The sequence below is a fragment of the Rana temporaria genome, chromosome 9 (assembly GCF_905171775.1).
Source record: "Rana temporaria chromosome 9, aRanTem1.1, whole genome shotgun sequence".
Classification (NCBI taxonomy): domain Eukaryota; kingdom Metazoa; phylum Chordata; class Amphibia; order Anura; family Ranidae; genus Rana; species Rana temporaria.
The window spans coordinates 15442551-15462586 of NC_053497.1; the positions used below are offsets into that span (position 1 = coordinate 15442551).

The window sequence follows — 20036 nt, forward strand, 5'->3', positions numbered from 1 at the left end:
ATTTTGGTCGGACAAAGGTCCGACCATGTGTACGGGGCTTTATGGGGAAATTTGCTTAAATATACAAGTGCTTTGGATTACAAGGATGTTTACGGAAATAATTATGCTCGCAATCCAAGGTTTTACTGTAAAGAAAAAAAGGCATAAAAAATAAAAATTAATGCAGTCACCACATCTAAGAACTGGTAAGTAGCAATTTATGAAATGTTTGCTTTTGGGTTTCGATATGCTTTAGTACAAGTCAATTTCTGATCTTAGGATTACTAAACAAATCGGATAACCTCTCTCTCTACTGTCCCAAGAACTTGGCCAATGTTTTTTTTTTTTTAGTGTCTCATCGCCCTTCAGACTCCATATATGACATTTGTTACAAAATAAAGTCCATACGTCCTACTGGTGTCTTTACATATCCTGGAGGTCAGATACCACATATGACATATAGGGTCCATCTAGAATTTGCTCAATATCTGTGTGTTTGACCAGCCAACATTTGGACATGTGTGCTTGTGCTGTGGAGTCCTTTAGGGATTTTACAACAAGAATGGCAGGAGCTGTTTGGTTATTTCTCTTCAAGACGGCTGAGAAGGTCAGGTCATTGCTCTGCTTTTGCTCGGTGACTTCTATGTGGCTGTTTTGGAACTGACCTAAAGAAAAAAACAGGATTCATTTTTCCACATAAAATTGTTGAGTAGAAAATATATTACATTTGCATCATCCAGGTATTTCATACACACAGGCCCGGATTCACATACATCGGCGCATATTTATGCCGCCGTAGCGTATATCCTTTACGCTACGCCGACGTAGTGCAGAGAGGCAAGCACTGGATTCACAAAGCCAGTGCTGCCAAATCTGCGCTGGGTTTCTTAGGCGTAAGTCGTCGTAAGTGGGTGTGAACCATGCAAATGAGGCATGACCCCATGCAAATGATTGGCTGAGTCTCAGACAGATACGTATATTGAACGGCGCATGCGCCGTCCCGTGGACACAACCCAGTGCGCATGCTCAGAATCACGTCGGAATTACTCCCTAAGATACGCCGGATCACTGCCTACGGCGTGAACGTAACCTACGTCTAGTCATATTCACCTCCTACGTTAACTACGTAAAATACGTCGGCTTGTGTTACCTGGTGCAGCCATTTGCATGGATGCTGCTGACTTACACCTGCTTTATGGGGCATAACTTTTTTCCCGGACGTAGGACTTTATGCGCACTGCGTCGGACGGACGGACGTTCGTGAATCGGCGTATCTCCCTCATTTGCATATGTGAATAGAAAATCAACGGGAGCGCCACCTACGTCCAGCGTAAACGCCGGCGTAGGAAAGTTACGTCGGTCGGATGAAGCCTATTTTCAGGCGTATCTTGGTTTCAGAGTTCGAGATACGTTGGCGTAAGTGCTTTGTGAATCCGGGCCACACTCTTTACTTCATTCACACCCATCCTTAGCAGTCACTAGCGCACTCATATGGAAAGTGCTAACATTGTTCACATGTAGGGTGTGTCGTTACACACACTCGATTACAACATTAGGATCATTTTTATTAATCATGCACATAGACAAATTCTCACAGCGGGAACACACAGATGGTATCAGTCTCATTAATAGGTTTGGTTATATATGTTTTTTTTTTATTATTTATTTTTGCTTTTTTTTTTTCACCCATTTAAAAAAAAATCCACAGATTTGGTACAAGCAAAGTGCGCACACATAGTACACCTTGGAATTTCTGTTGTGGCTGGTCTGGCATGCCCCTTGGCTGTTGCCCCCCTTGGTCCCCTTTCACCATTTTCTTTTGAAAGGGGTCGTCAGCCTTAACCCCCGGGTGAGACAGTACATCCCAGGCCACCGCCCTATTACATCATAGGAGCTGGGTACAGCCTGTGAGCTGTATGCGTAAGTAACTTAAAATTAGCTTGCCCTTACATTTTCCCTCTTTAGAGGGTGTTGGAAGACAACATGAGATAATATAATAGTTCTAAAATGTTGCATCCTGGTTCATACAGCCAGATGGCCCCAAATTGTAAGGACATTCAAAGCTTTGAAACATATCAGAATCTGCATAGCAAGAGGGCTTGGCTCCAGCCCACCTGGTGTGATACAAGCTTCAAAGAGACCAATTATTGATGACAAAGATGGCCCAGGGTGCATGGAGATGATATGGACAATACTGCCACCTAGAGGTCAATACAATATATTACAAGGGCTATCTTTGGCAAATACCTAATTGGACAAAAATGCAAGTGGGGGTGGTTATGAGTGGGGGTGTATGTTTAAGTAAAAAGCTCACAAAAAGTGAGCTCAGTCTCAGCCTTTGCTGGAGCCTGTTGGCTCTCTCTGTCGCCCTGGATTGGGCCTAAGCCATGAGGCTTATCCCTCTCTTTGCCATCTTGAGCTCAGCCAATAAGGATCCTACCTAGAGGATGTGTTAAGTATATGTACTGTTTTATTGTTGTTATAGGCTCTATAGATATCTTCTGTTTAGTGTGTGATATTCCTATCTTCTTGGGAAATAAATAAGATATTGTTTACTAGCATATGTGTCTGTCTTCATAGCTAACTTAATATCATTAGGCCTAGCATACTCTCATAGTTACATAGTTAGTCAGGTTGAAAAAATACACAAGTCCATCCAGTTCAACTACAAAAAAAACAGAAATTCAATAATATCATACAATCCCATATACCCAATCTACACCCACAGTTAATCCAGAAGAAGGGCGAAAAACCCCAGCAGAGCATGATCCAATTTGCTACAGCAGGGGAAAAAATTCCTTCCTGATCCCCTGAGAGGCAATCGGATTTCCCCTGGATCAACTTTGCCTATAAATGTCAGTACCCAGTTATATTATGTACATTTAGGAAAGTATCCAGACCTTACTTAAAGCAATCTACTGAGCTGGCCAGAACCACCTCTGCAGGGAGTCTATTCCACATAAATCGATAGTCTAGCAATTATAGGGATATATAATTGATACATATATGCAATATAGGTTACAATACAGTGTATAATATTGCAAATTTTACTTCAGAGGGCATTCTATACTAATGGATATTTATTTGATTTTCAGCATTTACTGTGCATTTTACTCCTGATGATTGGCTATAAAGCCATGAAACGCGTTGAGTTTTCAAATAAGAGTGCTGAGACATGCTCACCCAAATTATGCATTTTAACCTTAATGTTTACCATTTGTACATGTACTGTGTAAATATACCTACATGTTTTGTATTTTGTATGAATTGCATCTGTATTCATTATGTACTGATTACATCATTTATGTCCATTGATTACGTGTACTAAATATGTTTATATACATTTGCTGAGTAAATCTTTTATGATTACATTGTTATATTTTCTGAATATGATTGATATTGTTATATTACAATTTTTTCTATAATCATGGATGACCATATAGGATTGAGATGTTAAATCAGTACAGATAGATGTATTATTCTATACACAATGACATGTCTCATGCAAAGTCCCATTTCCTTTTCTCTTCTTTGCTGAACTGTGCAGAGTTACTGATGTTGGGACTAAAGAAGTGGAGGTGATGGGTGTTTTGGCCAAGAGCTGTACCTTATGGGCCAGATTCTCGTCCAGCGGCGTAATTTTGTGCGGGCGTAACGTATCCGCTTTATGTTACGCCTCCGCAACTTAGACGGGCAAGTGCTGTATTCTCAAAGCACGTGCTCGGTAAGTTGCGGCGGCGTAGCGTAAATCGGCCGGCGTAAGCCCGCCTAATTCAAATTTGGAACAGGGGGGCGTGTTTTATGTAAAACTACTGTGACCCGACGTGATTGACGTTTTTGCGGAACAGCGCCAGCGCCGTCCGTGGAATTTCCCAGTGTGCATTGCTCCAAAGTACGCCGCAAGGACGTCATTGGTTTCGACATGAACGTAAATGACGTCCAGCACCATTCACAGACGACTAACGCAAACGACGTACCTTTTTCAAATTTTGACGTGGGAACGACGGCCATACTTAACATTTGTACGCCGCACTTATGCCTTATATAGCAGGGGCAACTATATGCCGGAAAAAGCCTAACATAAACGTCGTAACTTTACTGCGTCGGCCGCGCGTACATTCGGGAATTCGCGTATCTAGCTAATTTGCATACTCAACGTGGAATTCGACGGAAGCGCCACCTAGCGGTCAACAAAAAAATGCAGTTAAGACCCGATGGCGTAAGAGACTTACGCCTGTCGGATCTAATGGATATCTATGCGTAACTGATTCTAAGAATCAGGCGCATAGATACGACGGGTCGGATTAGGACTTACGACGGCGTACATGGCGCTGCGCCGTCGTAAGTCCTTTCAGAATCTGGCCCTATGTTTCTGCTACAGTAAAAATATTAACAAGGCTGAAAGTGTGGACATTTCTTATTTCTGGGGTGGGCCTCGGGCTGGAGAATGTGACCAAAGATGTCAGAGTTCCTCCATGTTACAGTTGTGTGTACCCTGTGGAGGGACTCTTGGCCAATATGGACATTGCTGGCGGCGAATCAGGGCCCTGCTAACATCTGTATACATATTGCTAAATCCTCTCAACAGAGGAGGCTTCAAAAAGGGGGTTTAAGAGTGCAAGCAACCCTTTAATTCTTAAACCTCATAGTGGTATCATGTAGCTTTAATATTCTTAACTTGGTTGTGTACCAATAACAATAATTGTGTTTGTGATGTGACTGAATACTATTGCTGCATCCACAGTGTAAATTGTCTACATACTGTAACACTGTACATGTTACAATGCCTCACCTAACAATCCTTTAGAGCTGGAAGACAAGCCATCTCCTCTGACTATGTAGAAACCCAGGTGATTCAGCTGCAGGTACGTTGGATGCTGGTAGTGATGAAACATGATCAGCAACTCCACATTGCGCCCAATCCATATGGTGATGTTGGTGGAAGGAGATATTCTTAAGGCCAGTCTGGGTTTTCGTATTAAAGCAGGTCGATTAACTGGAAGAGTAAGTTCCTTCTCTCCTTTGAGTGTCAAGCTGTCCAAAGTTATGTTGATGATGTAGTTGGAGCGTGGCTGGTTGATTGTGATGGTTACAATATTGAGGTAGGTTCGTAACCGGTCTTCATGGCCAACTCGTGGTGGGGCCTTTATCAAATGACCACTCACGGTGATACCTGTTTAAGGTAGCAATAGATCAATATTCTATTAACAAAAGACACATTTGTTTTTAGTTGACTAATGCTGGCTTTAACCTCCCTGGCGGTATGATTATTTCAGATTTTAGGTGCTGAAAGCGGTACCATTATTTTGCAAGGAAATTTGGCGTTTTATACTGTAGGCCTGCAATTCCTAGGAATAACTCACTTAAATCTGACCAAACAAGAGTCTAGTAGGCATCCCGGGTATGAAAAAGTTTGAAAAACAAAATTATAAATTATAATATAATAAAGAATTATATTTAAGTAAGCTGTGTGAATGGGAACACAAACATACACTAGGGAGGGGTTCTCAAACTTGACTGCAAAGGTGGAAATACATTTTTGGGGAGATTTACTAAAACGGATGCACTCAGAATCTGGTGCAGCTGTGCCTGGTAGCCAATCAGCTTCGAAATTCAGCTTGTTCAATTAAGTTTTGACAAAAAAAATGGAAGCCGATTGATATCTATGCACCAGATTTTGCACACTCCAGTCTTAGTAAATCTGGGGTGTATTCCTCCATCCACCTCTAACCAGCCAACTTAACAGAAGGGTATAAACGTTTAGGCAAAATGGCATGTATACCTGTAACTCGGTCATTGAGGAGCGTTAAAACATTTCCTGGTTGTCCATCTAGAGTAAAGCACAACTTCTCCTGGATCTCAGGTAAATTCACCACGAAATGTGGATCTCCATCAACTGGTATGGTGAAGAGAAAAATAACTTCAGCTAATATTTTCATCAGAGACAATCCAGGGAGCAAGTAAACATAATCAGTGAGGTACTAATCTATCTGAGAAATAGTGTAGCTCTGTTTAAAATCAGAAAATCTCCTAACTTTTCCCATAAATTGAGGTCTCTGCAACTCACAGCAGCCAGAATCTAGAGCAGTCGTTTTTAATTGGAGTTCCTCCAGGGGTTTCTATGGGCTCCTTGAGCTGTGGCTGGTTGACCCCCCATTTGATGGTCCCCCGTATCGTTCCAGGGCCAATGCCAATTGGTAATGTCAGGGGCATGACAGAATGGATCTTTTAACCGCTTGCCGAATGGCACGGGCAGGCAAAGCAATGTATATATACGTTGCTTTGAATCCTGCCCCCTAGCGAGTGGGCGTGCGTGTGCGCCGCGGTCTCCGTGCCCGCGGGACTCGCGGACTTAGTGTCCGCCGGTGTCCTGCGATCGGGTTACGAAACGGCAGAACTGTAGACTTTTTGTATGTGAGAAACAGCAGGGAATATGCACTGGGTGGGTTTAATAACTGTTCTTTTGCCCTTAACACCGAGGTTCTCAGATCATGAGATGGACTACTACTACAACAACAACAACAACAAAGTGTACATGAAAAACTGAAGTATTGAGCAAGTGGGCTGTGCTCCTTGCATGCATCTGAAGTATTCACATTCTGTCTTGACTGAAGTCAAAGAAGGAAATGTTTGGGGCCATTGAGAGTGAGCGGTGCCATTACTCCATTACTCTTCATGGAGATACATATACTTAGAGGTATTTCTGGCAAGAGGTACTTATTCCACAGCAGATGTATTTCATTTAACAGTTTAAAATGTTAGCATATGCATTTAATTCAACATATATTGGTAGGTATAGCTAGTAGTAGCTAGTCCTATTCATCTGGACTTTTATGTAATGTTGAAGGCATTTTGTAGCTTACCAATCCATTACTTTAATCCCATCGTGTGTCAGGGACACCTTAAGACACCTTAATCTAATCACTATGGAATGTGGAGATAGTGATTATGCAAGAACAGGACAGATATGAACGTTGTAGAACTACCCTGTTTGTCAAGAACTGGATCACCTGCCGGTAGCACTGTGGTTTCCGGACCAAGCGGTTGCAGTTCTGGTGTCCACAAGCAGGTGTCTCCCAACAGTCAGCAGATCCCAGTAATCAGTCTCCGCCTAATGCTGGTTACTGGGAGGGTATTTAGTTCCTCATCTACCTTTCTCTTATGCATCAGTGTTTTGCCCTGCTAGCCAGATACTACTTGCTAATTTATTCTGATCTTTCTTTTGCCATGCATCCTGTACCTTACTACCTTGTAGTCACTCCCCTTGTTCCTGATCCCAGTCCTGGTTCCCTTCTTCCTTGCAACAGGTATTACCCTGTTTTTCTGTGTTCCCCATTTTGTATATATCAGGTTGTAGTTAGTTTGCTAGTTAGGCTTTCTGTTACTTGGTTTTGTTGCTGGTTAGGTGTTTTGTCATGTATTTATGGCTCACTTGTATTTTCATGTTTGCTGTGTATCCTGTTTACTGGTGTTTGATGTGTTTAGGTTCACTGCTAATAAACTTGTTTAAATCATATATAGTCTGGCTTCAGTTTCCTAAGTGTAGCTAAGCAAATCTGGCAATCCCTGCTACTGGTTGCCTGCTCTTGGTATCCCTCACACGATTCCAGGTACATGCATAGGTGTTAGTGCCTCGATTTATATGGCTAAAGATGTGAATTGTCTATTGGCATACGTTTTGCCATGGGATTATATAACTAAAACAGGGTAGTGCCACAACTTTCACACATCCCATCTTGTTCTTGGACAATCAACATCTACCCATTCCATGGTGATTATATTATTAGGGTGTTTTAAGGTTATAAATTCTGTGATATCGTTTGGACACGCATTGGAACTGAAGATGTGGCTTGGAAAGCTGTGAAATATTTCCAGTATTACAGAACAAGTCCAGTTGAATGTAACCTACTACTACCAGGTATAGCATGAGTCCATGACCTGGATGAATTGGAAAATACATATTGGTGTAAGAACTTATTCATACATTATTCATACATTCAAAGCATGGCATGTGCGCACAGCCTGCATAAACCTTTGGGGATCTAGAAAATATTTATACGCAGTTTAAAGTGTAAAAGAATTTGATATGAATTAGAGATCACAAGGGAAGGGTTTACTGGCAAATAGTGGACAAAACATCAAAATGTTGAGGAACACTGGCCAAGAAGATACCAACAGAGTCTGATCTGTAGAATTTACTCACCAGAAGACATAAAAGTCTGAAGCAGAGGCGCACCAACAGGTACTACTTTCAAGAGAGGGAAAAAGAATGCATAGTCAATAGTTTTACAACATTTCCTATATGTTTACTTTTAGCTAGTTACTTTACAGTGAGACACGTAATTATTGTGGTCATTAGCGGGCCGAAAAGTGCCAACAAGGAACTAAAGTTGCTATACACAGAGAACATTTTAACTACTACCTGAGGACCCAGCAGAAAAATTCGCTCAGTGGGTGGCCCTGTTGTCCACCTCCTGCTCGACAACTCTCAACTGAAAAATCCAAGGAGCTAGGCAAAAATTTGTCAGATGGACACCACCTGCATCCAATAGGCATGTAGGCACTTTTCGGGTATTTTCACAGCTGGTGGAGCCGGCTGTCAAAATACAATGGCCACAGCGGGCGATTCCCACTTCCATGCTGTGTAGTGTGAATGGAGGATTCTATTAGATCTTTTTTTTGTTCACCCCCACAAGCTGAACGGTAATATTCTATATGTGTATTGCCAGCTTAATGCAAGCATCACTTGACAGCATTAGGTAGATACATAAAAGACTGATAGCAGAACAAGACCAATCAGTCAATCAAGAGATAATTTAATAAAGTGTAATAACGTCTTGTAAAATCTTTATAATGCATACAGTTTGCCCGGAGGTTTTTAATTAATGATGGCTGTTTGACTGTAATATAAGTGTCATGGAACAGGTGGGAGACTGAATTGACGAGGTCGGCCTCTCTTATATCTCCTGTCCTGGCTCCGCTGAAGGTTAGACAGAGGAAGCCGAAGGACAAGAGGGACACGAGTGCCTGAAGAAGAAGGTCCCGGGTGAACTGCTTGTCAGGGTTCAGAGGTCTGGAGTAAACTGCGATGTGCAGAGCAGGAAGGGGAACCAAGAGTTAAAAGTAGCCAGGAACATAGGCAGTTGCAGGGTCTCAGGGATAGCCGTGTTCGTCAGCAGGCAGGCAGTGAAGTACCAAAACGTAGACAGAGCCAGAGTCAGGAACGGAGTCGGGTCAGAGATGGGCAGCAGTACAGGAACAGAACACAGAGCCAAAGTCAAGAACAAGCCGGGTCTTTAAAATAGGAGGGCACACAGGATCAGAGCAGGATTCAGGAGTACAGCTGAAGATCAGTCAGCAAGGCATAGGAGACAGGACCCCCTTTAAATAGGCCGTTGGGCACCCAGAGGTATTAAGCCCATGTGCGGGTGCACGCATGTGCGTGCCTGTTCGCCATTCCATGGCAAACTCTATGCGCTTGCAAAGACATCTATGTGCCAGACGCCTTACAGGGATTCCCTGACAATAAGTTAGGTCCATTATAGTTTTAATTATCTCATTTTATGTGTGTAATGATGGCTCCACAGCTATGTAAACCAACCAGTTGAACCAGTTGTAGCATGGTTAAGAGGTATCTTACCATCATAGTCAATATCTGGTTCCATGAATGGGTCTACTATCATTTCGTAATCAGAATCTGCAAAACCAGGAAAGAAGTGTTAATATTTTCAAACACTACATACAGGTTTATGAAAGGAGGATGTCATGGAAAACATGTAGAATTTAAAATGTACCATACATTGGGGAGATGTACTATATGTTAATGATGCAGCATAAGTGTCCTTCAAGTGCTGGTGGAATGTTATGACATTGTCACAGATCAGCAGCAAAGCTGGTTTGCCACTTGTGGTTCTACCACCACGTGGTCTCTCCCACCTTTATGCTGCACAGTCTGCCCCTTTATTACTTGCTTTAGTATATCAATAAGCTGGCAAACAGTTGCAGACCAAGTATATTGTATAAACGTAAAAAACAAAGGGCCAGTTTATTGTCCTTCAGAATTTAGCGGGGACAGATTTTGGCCAGTGAGAGTAGAAAATGTCCCAGCATTAGTGGAAGAAATACGGCTTGGTGGTCAGTGGGAATTAAAAAAATGGCATCTGTAGTCAGTAGGAAGAGAAATAGTTCCCCATTGTTGGTATCAGTGGGAAGGAAAGTGCCCCCTGGTTGGTGCCAGTGGGAGGAATAGTGCCCCCTGGTTGGTGTCAGTGGGGGGAATAGTGTCCCATATCATTGGGAGTAACAGTGCCCCAAGGGCCGGATAAGGGCAAACAAAGGGCCACACCTTGCCCGTCAACCACAGTTTGGAGACCACTGTTGTAAAGGAACCAGACCAGGGGGCAGACACCCTGCCCATGGCCCATTCCACCCCTGTGTTAGATGTTTACAAACTAACATTTTACACTGCCTGGCTTGCCTGGGAGCAGCAAATCATCCCTCTGGTCCCATCACCCGAATCCATCCAAATCTAGCAATTGCACCAGTTGTGGTCATAGACAATAATGACCGCCCAATGCATGCATCCGGGATGGCTGTTGTTTCCAGGATAAGCAATGGTCTATTTCGAGGCACCAAAGGAATGGCAATACTGCCCTGGCAATGGGCAAGCTAGGTAGTGTGAAGTGCATTGGATAAACACCTATGTGATACAACTATATGAATATTTATGCTATGAATAGGTGGGGAAGGGAACTTACATCTGGAGGTATAATAAAAGGTGGAATATTGTATTTTGTGTCATGTGCCACAAAGACGGTTTGCCATGCTACACGCTGTTCTTGCTCTGCAGATAAGCCAGCATCAGTGGCACAGTCTGTACGGTCATACCTCCCAACCTTTTGAGATGGGAACGAGGGACACCTATTACCAAAAGTATGTAGGCATAGGACACGCCTTCTTAAAGGAGAATTATAAAAAATGATTAGTTAAACCTTTTTTTTGCATTTCTATTCCTTTATAATGGCTTTTAACAATTGCAAATGCAGCAATTTAGAAATTGGATGAAAGGTTTAGCACTGTGAAGTGGGAAACCACTGTATATGGATCAGACCACAATGAGTGAAAAATGGAGGAGAAAAGAGGGACAGAGGGACTTTGATCCATATCAGGGACCGTCCCTTGAAATCATGGACAGTTGGGAGCTTTGTGTATGGTATCTCCTTTATCTACTGGCATAGAAACAAATGCTTGGGTGAGCTGAGAGGTCACCTTTATTCTTTGCATCTAATCCAGTGGTCTCCAAACTGTGGCCCGATGGCCGGATGTGGCCCTTTGCTTACCTTTTTATGGCCCTTGGGGCACTATTTCTCCCACTGATATGAGACACTATTCTGCCACCTCACACCAAAAATGGGACACCATTTCTCCCACTGACACCAAAAATGGGGTACTCTATTCCTCCCTATTAACGATGGGCCACTATTCCTCCCCCTAATACCAAATGTGGCAATATTTACTCCCACTGATGTCAGGGAAATTTTCACTCTCGCTGGCCAAAGTCTGGCCCTCCGAGAGTGTGAAGGACAATAAACAGGCCCTTTGTTTAGAATGTTTGGAGACCCCTGATCTAATCAAACAATCCTTTTCCAAAGGTTAGAAAATATTAAGATCTCTTAGGCCTCGTACACACGGCCGAGGAACTCAACGTGCCAATAGAACAACGAGAAAATAGAGAACATGTTCTCTATTTTCTCAACGAGTTCCTCGGCGGTTCCATCTGGGCCGAAAGTGTACACATGACAGAGTTTCTCGGCAGAATCCGGCTCTGACCGAGTTTCTCGCTGAATTCTGCCGAGAAACTCTGTCGTGTGTACGAGGCCTGGGGCCTCGTACACACGACCGTTTTCCTCGGCAGAATCCATCAAGAAACTTGGTGGGAGAGATTTTTTGCAGAGGAAACCGGTCGTGTGTACATTTTTTGTCGAGGAACTCGTCGAGCCAAAAAGAGAGCATGTTCTCTTTTTCCTTGACGTGAATAGAGAAAATTGACTCGTCGAGTTCCTCGACAAGCCTAACAAGAACTCGATGAGGAAAACGATGTGTTTCGCCCGCCGAGTTCCTCGGTCGTGTGTACGAGGCTTCACATTAATCTGAGATCAATGGGTGTCTTTAAACTAAGCACTGTTATGTCAATGATCTGACCCCACATACAATCTGATTATCTAATGCCGCATACACACGATCGGAATTTCCAACAAGAAAGGTATGATGTGAGCTTTTGGTCGGAAATTCCGACCGTGTGTAGGCCCCATCAGACTTTTTCTGTCGGAATTTCCGACAGCAAAAATTTGAGAGCTGGTTCTCAAATTCTCCAACGGGAAAAGTTCTTGTTGGAAATTCCGATCGTCTGTATGCAATTTCGACGCTCAAAAATCTTACGCATGCTTGGAATTAATTAGACGCATGCTCGGAATCATTGAACATCATTTTTCTCGGCTTGTCATAGTGTTGTACGTCACCGCGTTCTTGACGGTCGGAATTTTGTGTGACCGTGTGTATGCAACTCAAGTTTGAGCCAAAATTCCATCGGAAAAAAAACCCCACGGTTTTCTTGACGGAATTTACGATCGTGCGTACGCGGCATTACTCTTTAAAATATAGACAAATTACAAGAGCCCTCTATATAAATACTACACAGGATTTAACAAGTGACTGTACATACCTTCAGTGGAATATATTTTACTACTCACTCCTGAAAAATAAATAAAATTATGTTAAATTATAAAATGCATTTTAATCTGCTTTGCATGCTCAAGTCACCTATACGCAATGAAAGCATAACTAGTTGTGTGACATTAAGGTGGAACTTCACTCTCACAATCAACAGTGATTATTTTTAGTCCTCATGCTGCTAGCCTTAGTAAATAAACAGGAAAGTACTGTATTTACTCGAGTATAAGCCGACCCGAATATAAGCCGAAGCACATAATTTTACCACAAAAAAATGGAAAAACGTATTGACTCGAGTATAAGCCTAGGGTGTCCATCTGCATGCCTCACTGTGTCCATGTGCATGCCTCACTGTGTCCATGCCTCACTGTCGGTGCCGATCCTGACCTCCCTGGGGCCCTAAGCAAAATCACATGTCACCTGGGGGGCGCTGCCGACAGTGACATGTCACATTAAAGATTAAAGTTGAGGGGGTGTTCTGCGGTCGGAAATTACATCTTACATTAAAGTGAGAAGTGGGGGGTGCTGACTTCTTACCTCTACTCCCATGCAGCCAGCGAGTTGAGAAGCGGGGTGAGGGGCCGAAAATGACTTCTCAATAGGCGGTGACCTCTAGTAATTTGGGGGGCCCTCTGCAGCTTGGCGGGGCCCTAAGCGGCTTGCATAGTGAGCCTATAGGGCGGATCGGCCCTGCTCACTGTGTCCATGACTAGACTGACGTTTAACATGGGAGTCTATGGAAGGGGTGCCCAGGTTTGAAAAATCGGTGCTCCCCGGCCATAGGGCCCCCGGACAACAAACTTTGCACACTTGTAGAGGAAAAGTGGAGCTACATGTGTGCCAAGTACCGGGTCCCCAAAGTTTGGGAGCTCAGGTGCGAAAAGGTGACTCGTGTATAAGCCGAGGGGGGCATTTTTAGCACAAAAAAAATGTGCTGAAAAACTCAGCTTATACTCGAGTATATACGGTATATCATATTTACTTGTTTTAAACTTCCTGATTTCTTGCCTAGGCAAATTATGTCATATATTTCAAGAGGTAAGGAGAAGAGGAGGGGTTTTCTCAGCTAAGCACACTCTCCTGAATGCATGCATGAGGTAAGGGCAGATGAATTCCAGAAAGTAAATGCTACATGAATAATTTGCCCTTACTCAAGCTGGCCGTGGCTGGAAATGCTAGGGGAAATCAAAGTGATTTCTCAAAAAAAATAAAGCATAGAGAAATGGATAGATGGAGGAGTTTGCTTTGAATATTAAAAATGAATTAATTAGTGTTTTTAGTTTGTGGTGCTCAGACGCAGTGAAGATCTGATTTAAATATGGAAAGAGAGATGATAGTTGTACAAATGTCTTCATAATTCAGTGTCAAGTGGTGGACAATATGACGTCAACTGAAAAAGGCTTGCAGACCTGAATTAATACCTAGTTGCTAACAAATCTATAATAAGATCCTGTGGAAGTTATCAACACCTCCCAAACCATCAAGGAATTCTTCAGACCTGGTGGTGGGGAGTGTTGTGGACATTTTATGAAGATGTATTTAATATGTATTGTCATAGTGTCGCCCAGTGTTAGTACCCCCACAGCCCGCTCAAAAGAGCTGACTGGGGCAGACTGACGCTGGTTGAGTTCCGTCTGGTAGTGGAAAACTTCTTGAGGTTGGAGAGAGCTGTTTGCAGAGTGGGGATATGTCCGCCAGCGAAAGGGCCCCTGTGCATTAGCACAGACATTCATCATGTGGGTTATGTTCGCTCTGCAAGGACATTATCGGTTATAGGTGGATGTACGCTCTCGTCTCTGCTGTGTCTGATCAGCACAGGTTGAGATTCGTAGTGTACACCTGCAGATAGCCTCTCATTCACAAGGAACGGTAGTATAATCCGGGTATGCGTTGTTCTCTGGAACAACGCAGAATAAGGATTCCTATCAGCGGAAATACGGGAGTCTTTGGGTTGTTATGGTCAGAGATGGAGTACATGTTTGACAGCCATGCGGCTTTCTTTTGCAAAGCTTCCATGCACCCAGTCTCTGCTCAAACACACCCATAAGACTCCTTTAGCCATTATTCATTGGTTGTTTGTATTAACTCATCCTGTTGGAAGGATTTTGTGTGAAGGTCATTTCCTGTGATGTCATTTTGTATTGAGGAAACGATTGGCTATTGTGGCGATCACTTCCTGTTTGTCATAGCTTTTGTAATGTGGAAATAAAAAGCCAAGCGGACTGGTCGCTAGTAATACTGATGGAGCTGAGACGTAACCTGTGGTGATGTTTGTTTATCTTATCTTATCTTATCTTAGCTAAACAAAAATAGAGCGACAATTTTGAAAAAAAAGCAATATTTTTTACTTTTTGCTATAATAAATATCCCCCAAAAAATATATAAAAAAACATTTTTTTTCCTCAGTTTAGGTCGATACGTATTCTTTTACTTATTTTTGGTAAAAAAAAAATCACAATAAGCGTTTATTGTTCAAGATTTCTAGTGTACATCTTTTGGACTTTATTATTGATAATTAATTTGTGGATTCACAAAGGACTTGATTGTTATATTATTTGGCTGGCGCAATTTTTCTTCTTTTTCGTTTATTGATTGGTTTGCGCAAAAGTAATAGTGTCTACAAAATACGGGATAGTTTCATGGCATTTTTATAAATATTGTTTTTACTAGTAATGGCGGCGACATTATTGGACACATCGGACACTGTGGGACCATTGTCATTGATAAAGCAATCAGTGCTATAAAAATGCACTGATTACTGTAAACATGGCATTGAAGGTGTTAACCAGTAGTGGCGCTGAATCTCGAACATAAAAAGCACTTTCTAAAGGATATATACAGCTGAAGACAGCAGATATACATGTAAAACGTATGTAGGGAGATTTGTTTCATCCCTGTGTATCATCTGAGGCTGTTTACTTCATTGGGTATATGTGAGGGCTTACATCCACTTTAATTGAACAAGCTGATATTAGAAGCTGGTTGGCTACTGTGCAGATTTTGCACTCTCTAGTTTTAGTAAATCAATCCGATTATCGCTTTATCCCACCAAAGTCCTTAGGAGTGGCAATTTTCTAATATCTATGGATACCTACTCGCCTTCTAAATGCAACATGCACAATACCATGATGAAAAAAGTCTATGGGCCAGATTCTCAGAAGAGTTACGACGGTGTATCTCAGGAAACACCGTTGTATCTCTGTTTCTGAGCCTGGGTATCTATGCGAGTGATTCCTAGAATCATTTTCGCATAGATACGGCCAAGATCCGACAGGTGTAAGTCACTTACACCGTCGGATCTTAGATGTAATGCAACGCCGGCCGCTAGTTGGCGTTTACGTTCAGTTCTCATTTGACTATGCAAATGAGCCTGATACGCCGATTCCCGAACGAATTTGCGTCACGTAGTCGTCGCTTACGTCGTTTCCGTAAGCGTAAGGTTACCCCTGCTATATGAAGGGTAACCTTACGCCAGTCCGCTGTATGCCATGTTAAGTATGGCGTCGGGTCCGCGTCGTCTTTTTCCGCCGGTTACGTCGTTTTCCTAAGTCGTTCTTGAATACGACTTTACGTCAATGACGCTCACGTCGGCGTCATTGACGTTTTCCGTCGTGAGCTGGAGCATACGCACTGGGCTATTTTTCAGCCCGGCGCATGCGCAGTTCAATCGGCGCGGGGGCGCGCACAATTTGAATACAAGCCGCCCCCTTTGAATTACGTGGCCATACGCTGGGCCATTTACACTACGCCGCCGCAAATTACGGAGCAAGTGTTTGGGGAATACGGCACTTGCTCCAGTAAGTTGCGGTGGCGTAGTGTAAATGACTTACACTACGCCAATGCAGATTCTTAGAGAATCTGGCCCTATATTTTGAAACTATTAGCACGTTCTGTCCGGAACATTCAGAAAATCCAAACCGTTGTGGTTTTTTTTCCCAGTCTCCCCCACTTCAATGGAAGAGGGAAATTAGAACCACGCACAAGAACATGCAAACAGCCCAGTCAAATCCAGTTTAAAATTGGAGCTGGTAAAGTGTACTTTCAATTTACATTAAATGGCATTAAAATTACTCAACAGTTGGCCAAACTGCCAAGAACAGGACACTTGATCAAAAGTTCCCTGTTTTATCCATCAAAAAGGAGGAAAAGAGCATAATCCTGACACAAAATATTGAAGAGCCCTCTTTAAAATGTATCGTACCTGTGATCTCTTCAAAGTAGCTGTAGACAGGAGGTGGGTTGAGTGACTCCACAAAAGTTGGATATGAGAATGTACCAGGCAAAAGTTCAGTGTCCTCAGGAAGTATAAGAAGCCTTAGGTGAGTGGGGTTTACAGGGAAAGATGTAGGTGGCACAGTAGTTTGAGACTCTTCTACACCTTCCACAAACCCTTCACCAGGAGTATTTGTGCTTTCATATGACGGGACAGAAACTTTACCCGTCGTTGACTCTTGTGTGCTTTCTGTAACATTGACAGTAGAAACGCTGGTTGAAACCAAGGAGTTAGTTGGGTTCTCTGAGCTGGTGGAAATGCTAGGAATTTTCTCTGTCCTGGGTAATGTTGTTCCTGTTGGAACCAAACTGGTTGGGTGAAGTGTGTTGGTGGGAAGCAAAGTAGTACTGTGACGGATGACTGGAAGTTTTGTCAAAGATGGAGTAGAAACTGAAGCCATGGTCGTCAGTTTTTCCAAAGTGTTGGTCGTCGTCAATCCTTGAGTTACACCAGGCTGACCCCTGGTTATGATAATTTGGGTAATTGTTGCCTTAGAAGTGGTTGCCTTTGTTGTGCTTATCTTGGCTGTTGTTGAAGGCTTTGAGGTTTTAGTGACTGGTTTTGTAGGTCGGGCTGTGGTTGTTATTTTGGCTTTTATGGAAGTAGTGCTTGGAGAAGGGGTAGTCACAGCACGCTGGGATGTAGCAGTTAAAGGAGTGGCTGTAGTGGTAGGATTAGCAGAAGTTGTAGCTATGGTTGTTTTGGGGTCCTCTGAATCATCAGGTTTCACTACTATGAGGGAAGTAACGGGTGTCACAAAGTTGTATTTAAGAGATAAGTTAGTAGCCTTCTCTGTCAGTATCTTTCGAGCTATGGTGTCATTGGCTTTAATCCTAGCCTGCAACAAATCTTGGATCGTGAAGTAGGCCCAAAGCCTCTGGACAAACCACTGAATTTCATCCACATTGCCTGAACACCCGAAGCTGGGCTGTGTAGCGTTATCCACGACAGAGATGTCATTTTCTAGACTTATTTTCTCTTTCTGATTATGTGCAGTCATTCGAACCTGAAGATTTTTGGCTTCCGATTTTACTTTTCCTGTGACAACCAGCTCTGATCCCTCAAAATAATTGGGAAATAGGGTCTGTGTCACATTTTGGGCCGTTTCTCCAAGGTAAGCCATTTCAATGTCAAAGAGGAGAGGGCTGGCAATCTCATCGTAAAATCCTTTTAGCTGCAGAGTGGCATCAGAATGTTCATAGATACGACGTGCTATGCCACGGTTTTCAAGGGATAGCCGGCGCATGAGGTTGTAGTCGGCATCATCGCCAAATGCAAGGCAGAAAAGAGAAGTGGTTCCTCTAAAGGCTTTATGGGCATTTTCAAGGATGCGAGTGGAAGATGTTACTCCTGAGGTGGCCTCTCCATCGGTCAGGAATATGATTAGAGGGATCTTCTGCTTGGTGCCTCCTTTTTCTGGTTTACTTGATGTCACGTTAAAGATAGAAGCAGCAGCCAGAACTGCAGCATTAATATCTGTCCCTAAAGAGATATACAACATTAGATCCCTGTATAAGTAAAACCGATCACTAAAATCTCATACACATTTTATAATGTCAATTATAAATTACTTACAAGCCCTACACCATTTAGACACTAAAACCATTACCTGCATTGATAAAGGCTAAAAAGTCTGAAACTGCATGCATGTTAGTAATACTGGGCCAGATTCACATAGAATTACGTTGCTCCTGGGCAGCGTAACGTATGTGATTTACTTTACACCGCCGCAGGTTTACAGCTTAAGTGCCTGATTCTCAGAACTCTTACCTGTAAACTTGCGGCGGTGTATCGTAAATGCGCTCGGCGCAAGCCCGCCCCATTCAAATGGGGCGGGCACCATTTAAATTAGGCGGGTTCCCGCGCCGAACGTACTGCGCATGCTCCGTCGGGTAAATTACCCGACGTGCATTGCGCTAAATGACGTCGCACGGACGTCATTTGTTTTGACGTTAACATAAATGGCGTCCAGCGCCATTCACGGACGACTTACGCAAACGACGTTGTTTTTTAAATTTCGACGCGGGAACGACGGCCATACTTAACATGGCTTACAACAACTAGGGCTCAGCCCTAATTTTACACGGCGTAACTCGACGGAAACTACGTTAAGTTAGATCGACGGGCAGCGCGGACGTTCGGGGATCGCCGTAACTATTCATTTGCATATTCTACGCCGACCGCAAAGGCCTCGCCACCTAGCGGCCGGCCTAGAATTGCATCCTTAAGATCCGACAGTGTAATTCAATTACACCTGTCGGATCTTAGGGCTAGCTATGCGTAACTGATTCTATGAATCAGTCGCATAGTTAGGATGGCCGTAACACAGAGATACGACGGCGTATCAGGAGATACGCCGTCGTATCTCTTTTGTGAATCTGGCCCACTGACTCTGTAATATTTTGGCTATATCTGTGCTATACACCAGCAGTTTTGGATGCCCTGTTAGCTAAAAGAGGCAAAACGGAAAAAATGAAGAGGGATCTGTGATGGGATGGTCTATGATGAGGAGAGTCTGTGATGGGGGGGATCTGTGATGGGATGGTCTATGATGAGGAGAGTCTGTGATGGGGGGATCTGTGATGGAGAGGGATCTGTGATGGGATGGTCTATGATGAGGAGAGTCTGTGATGGGGGGATCTGTGATAGGATGGTCTATGATGAGGCGAGTCTGTGATGGGGGGATCTGTGAAAGGATGGTCTATGATGAGGAGAGTCTGTGATGGGGGATCTGTGCTGGGATGGTCTGTGATATGGAGATTGTGGTTTGGAATTGAACATAATGATATGTTATATAATTTTGCATATAGACAAGGTGCTGTTGTATGTAAATATGACTTCCTGATCATTTTAATTTTAGTTTTAATTATAATATAAAATAATGGATGTGGGGGCCTTTTGGTGGGCGTGAATTGGAATGTCAATTGCAATTCAGGTTTTCTCATTCAACACCAGTACCTGACCTCACAAATGGGCACAAATTGCCACAGAGAACCTTTGACATTTTGTGGAAAGCCTTCCCAGAAGAGTTGAGGTTGTTCTAGCTAAATAGGAT

The 20036-nt window shown here is 43.1% G+C and overlaps 1 protein-coding gene across 2 annotated transcripts in view; it reads right to left on the bottom strand.

Annotated features, from left to right (window-relative positions):
- Positions 1–292: 292 nt before the first annotated feature.
- The window catches only part of ITIH6 (inter-alpha-trypsin inhibitor heavy chain family member 6), an 81275-nt gene continuing 61531 nt past the window's right edge, over positions 293–20036 (bottom strand). The window contains exons 9-15 of one of the 2 annotated variants that reach the window (XM_040322847.1): positions 16910–18463; positions 12701–12730; positions 9620–9676; positions 8183–8224; positions 5762–5875; positions 4772–5152; positions 293–644 (exon numbers count right to left, since the gene is read on the bottom strand). In XM_040322847.1, coding sequence (XP_040178781.1) covers positions 403–644; positions 4772–5152; positions 5762–5875; positions 8183–8224; positions 9620–9676; positions 12701–12730; positions 16910–18463 — 2420 coding nt within the window. In that variant the 3' untranslated portion in view covers positions 293–402. Of the gene's footprint in view, positions 645–4771; positions 5153–5761; positions 5876–8182; positions 8228–9619; positions 9677–12700; positions 12731–16909; positions 18464–20036 lie in introns of both variants that reach the window. The other variant, XM_040322846.1, reaches the window with a different exon arrangement.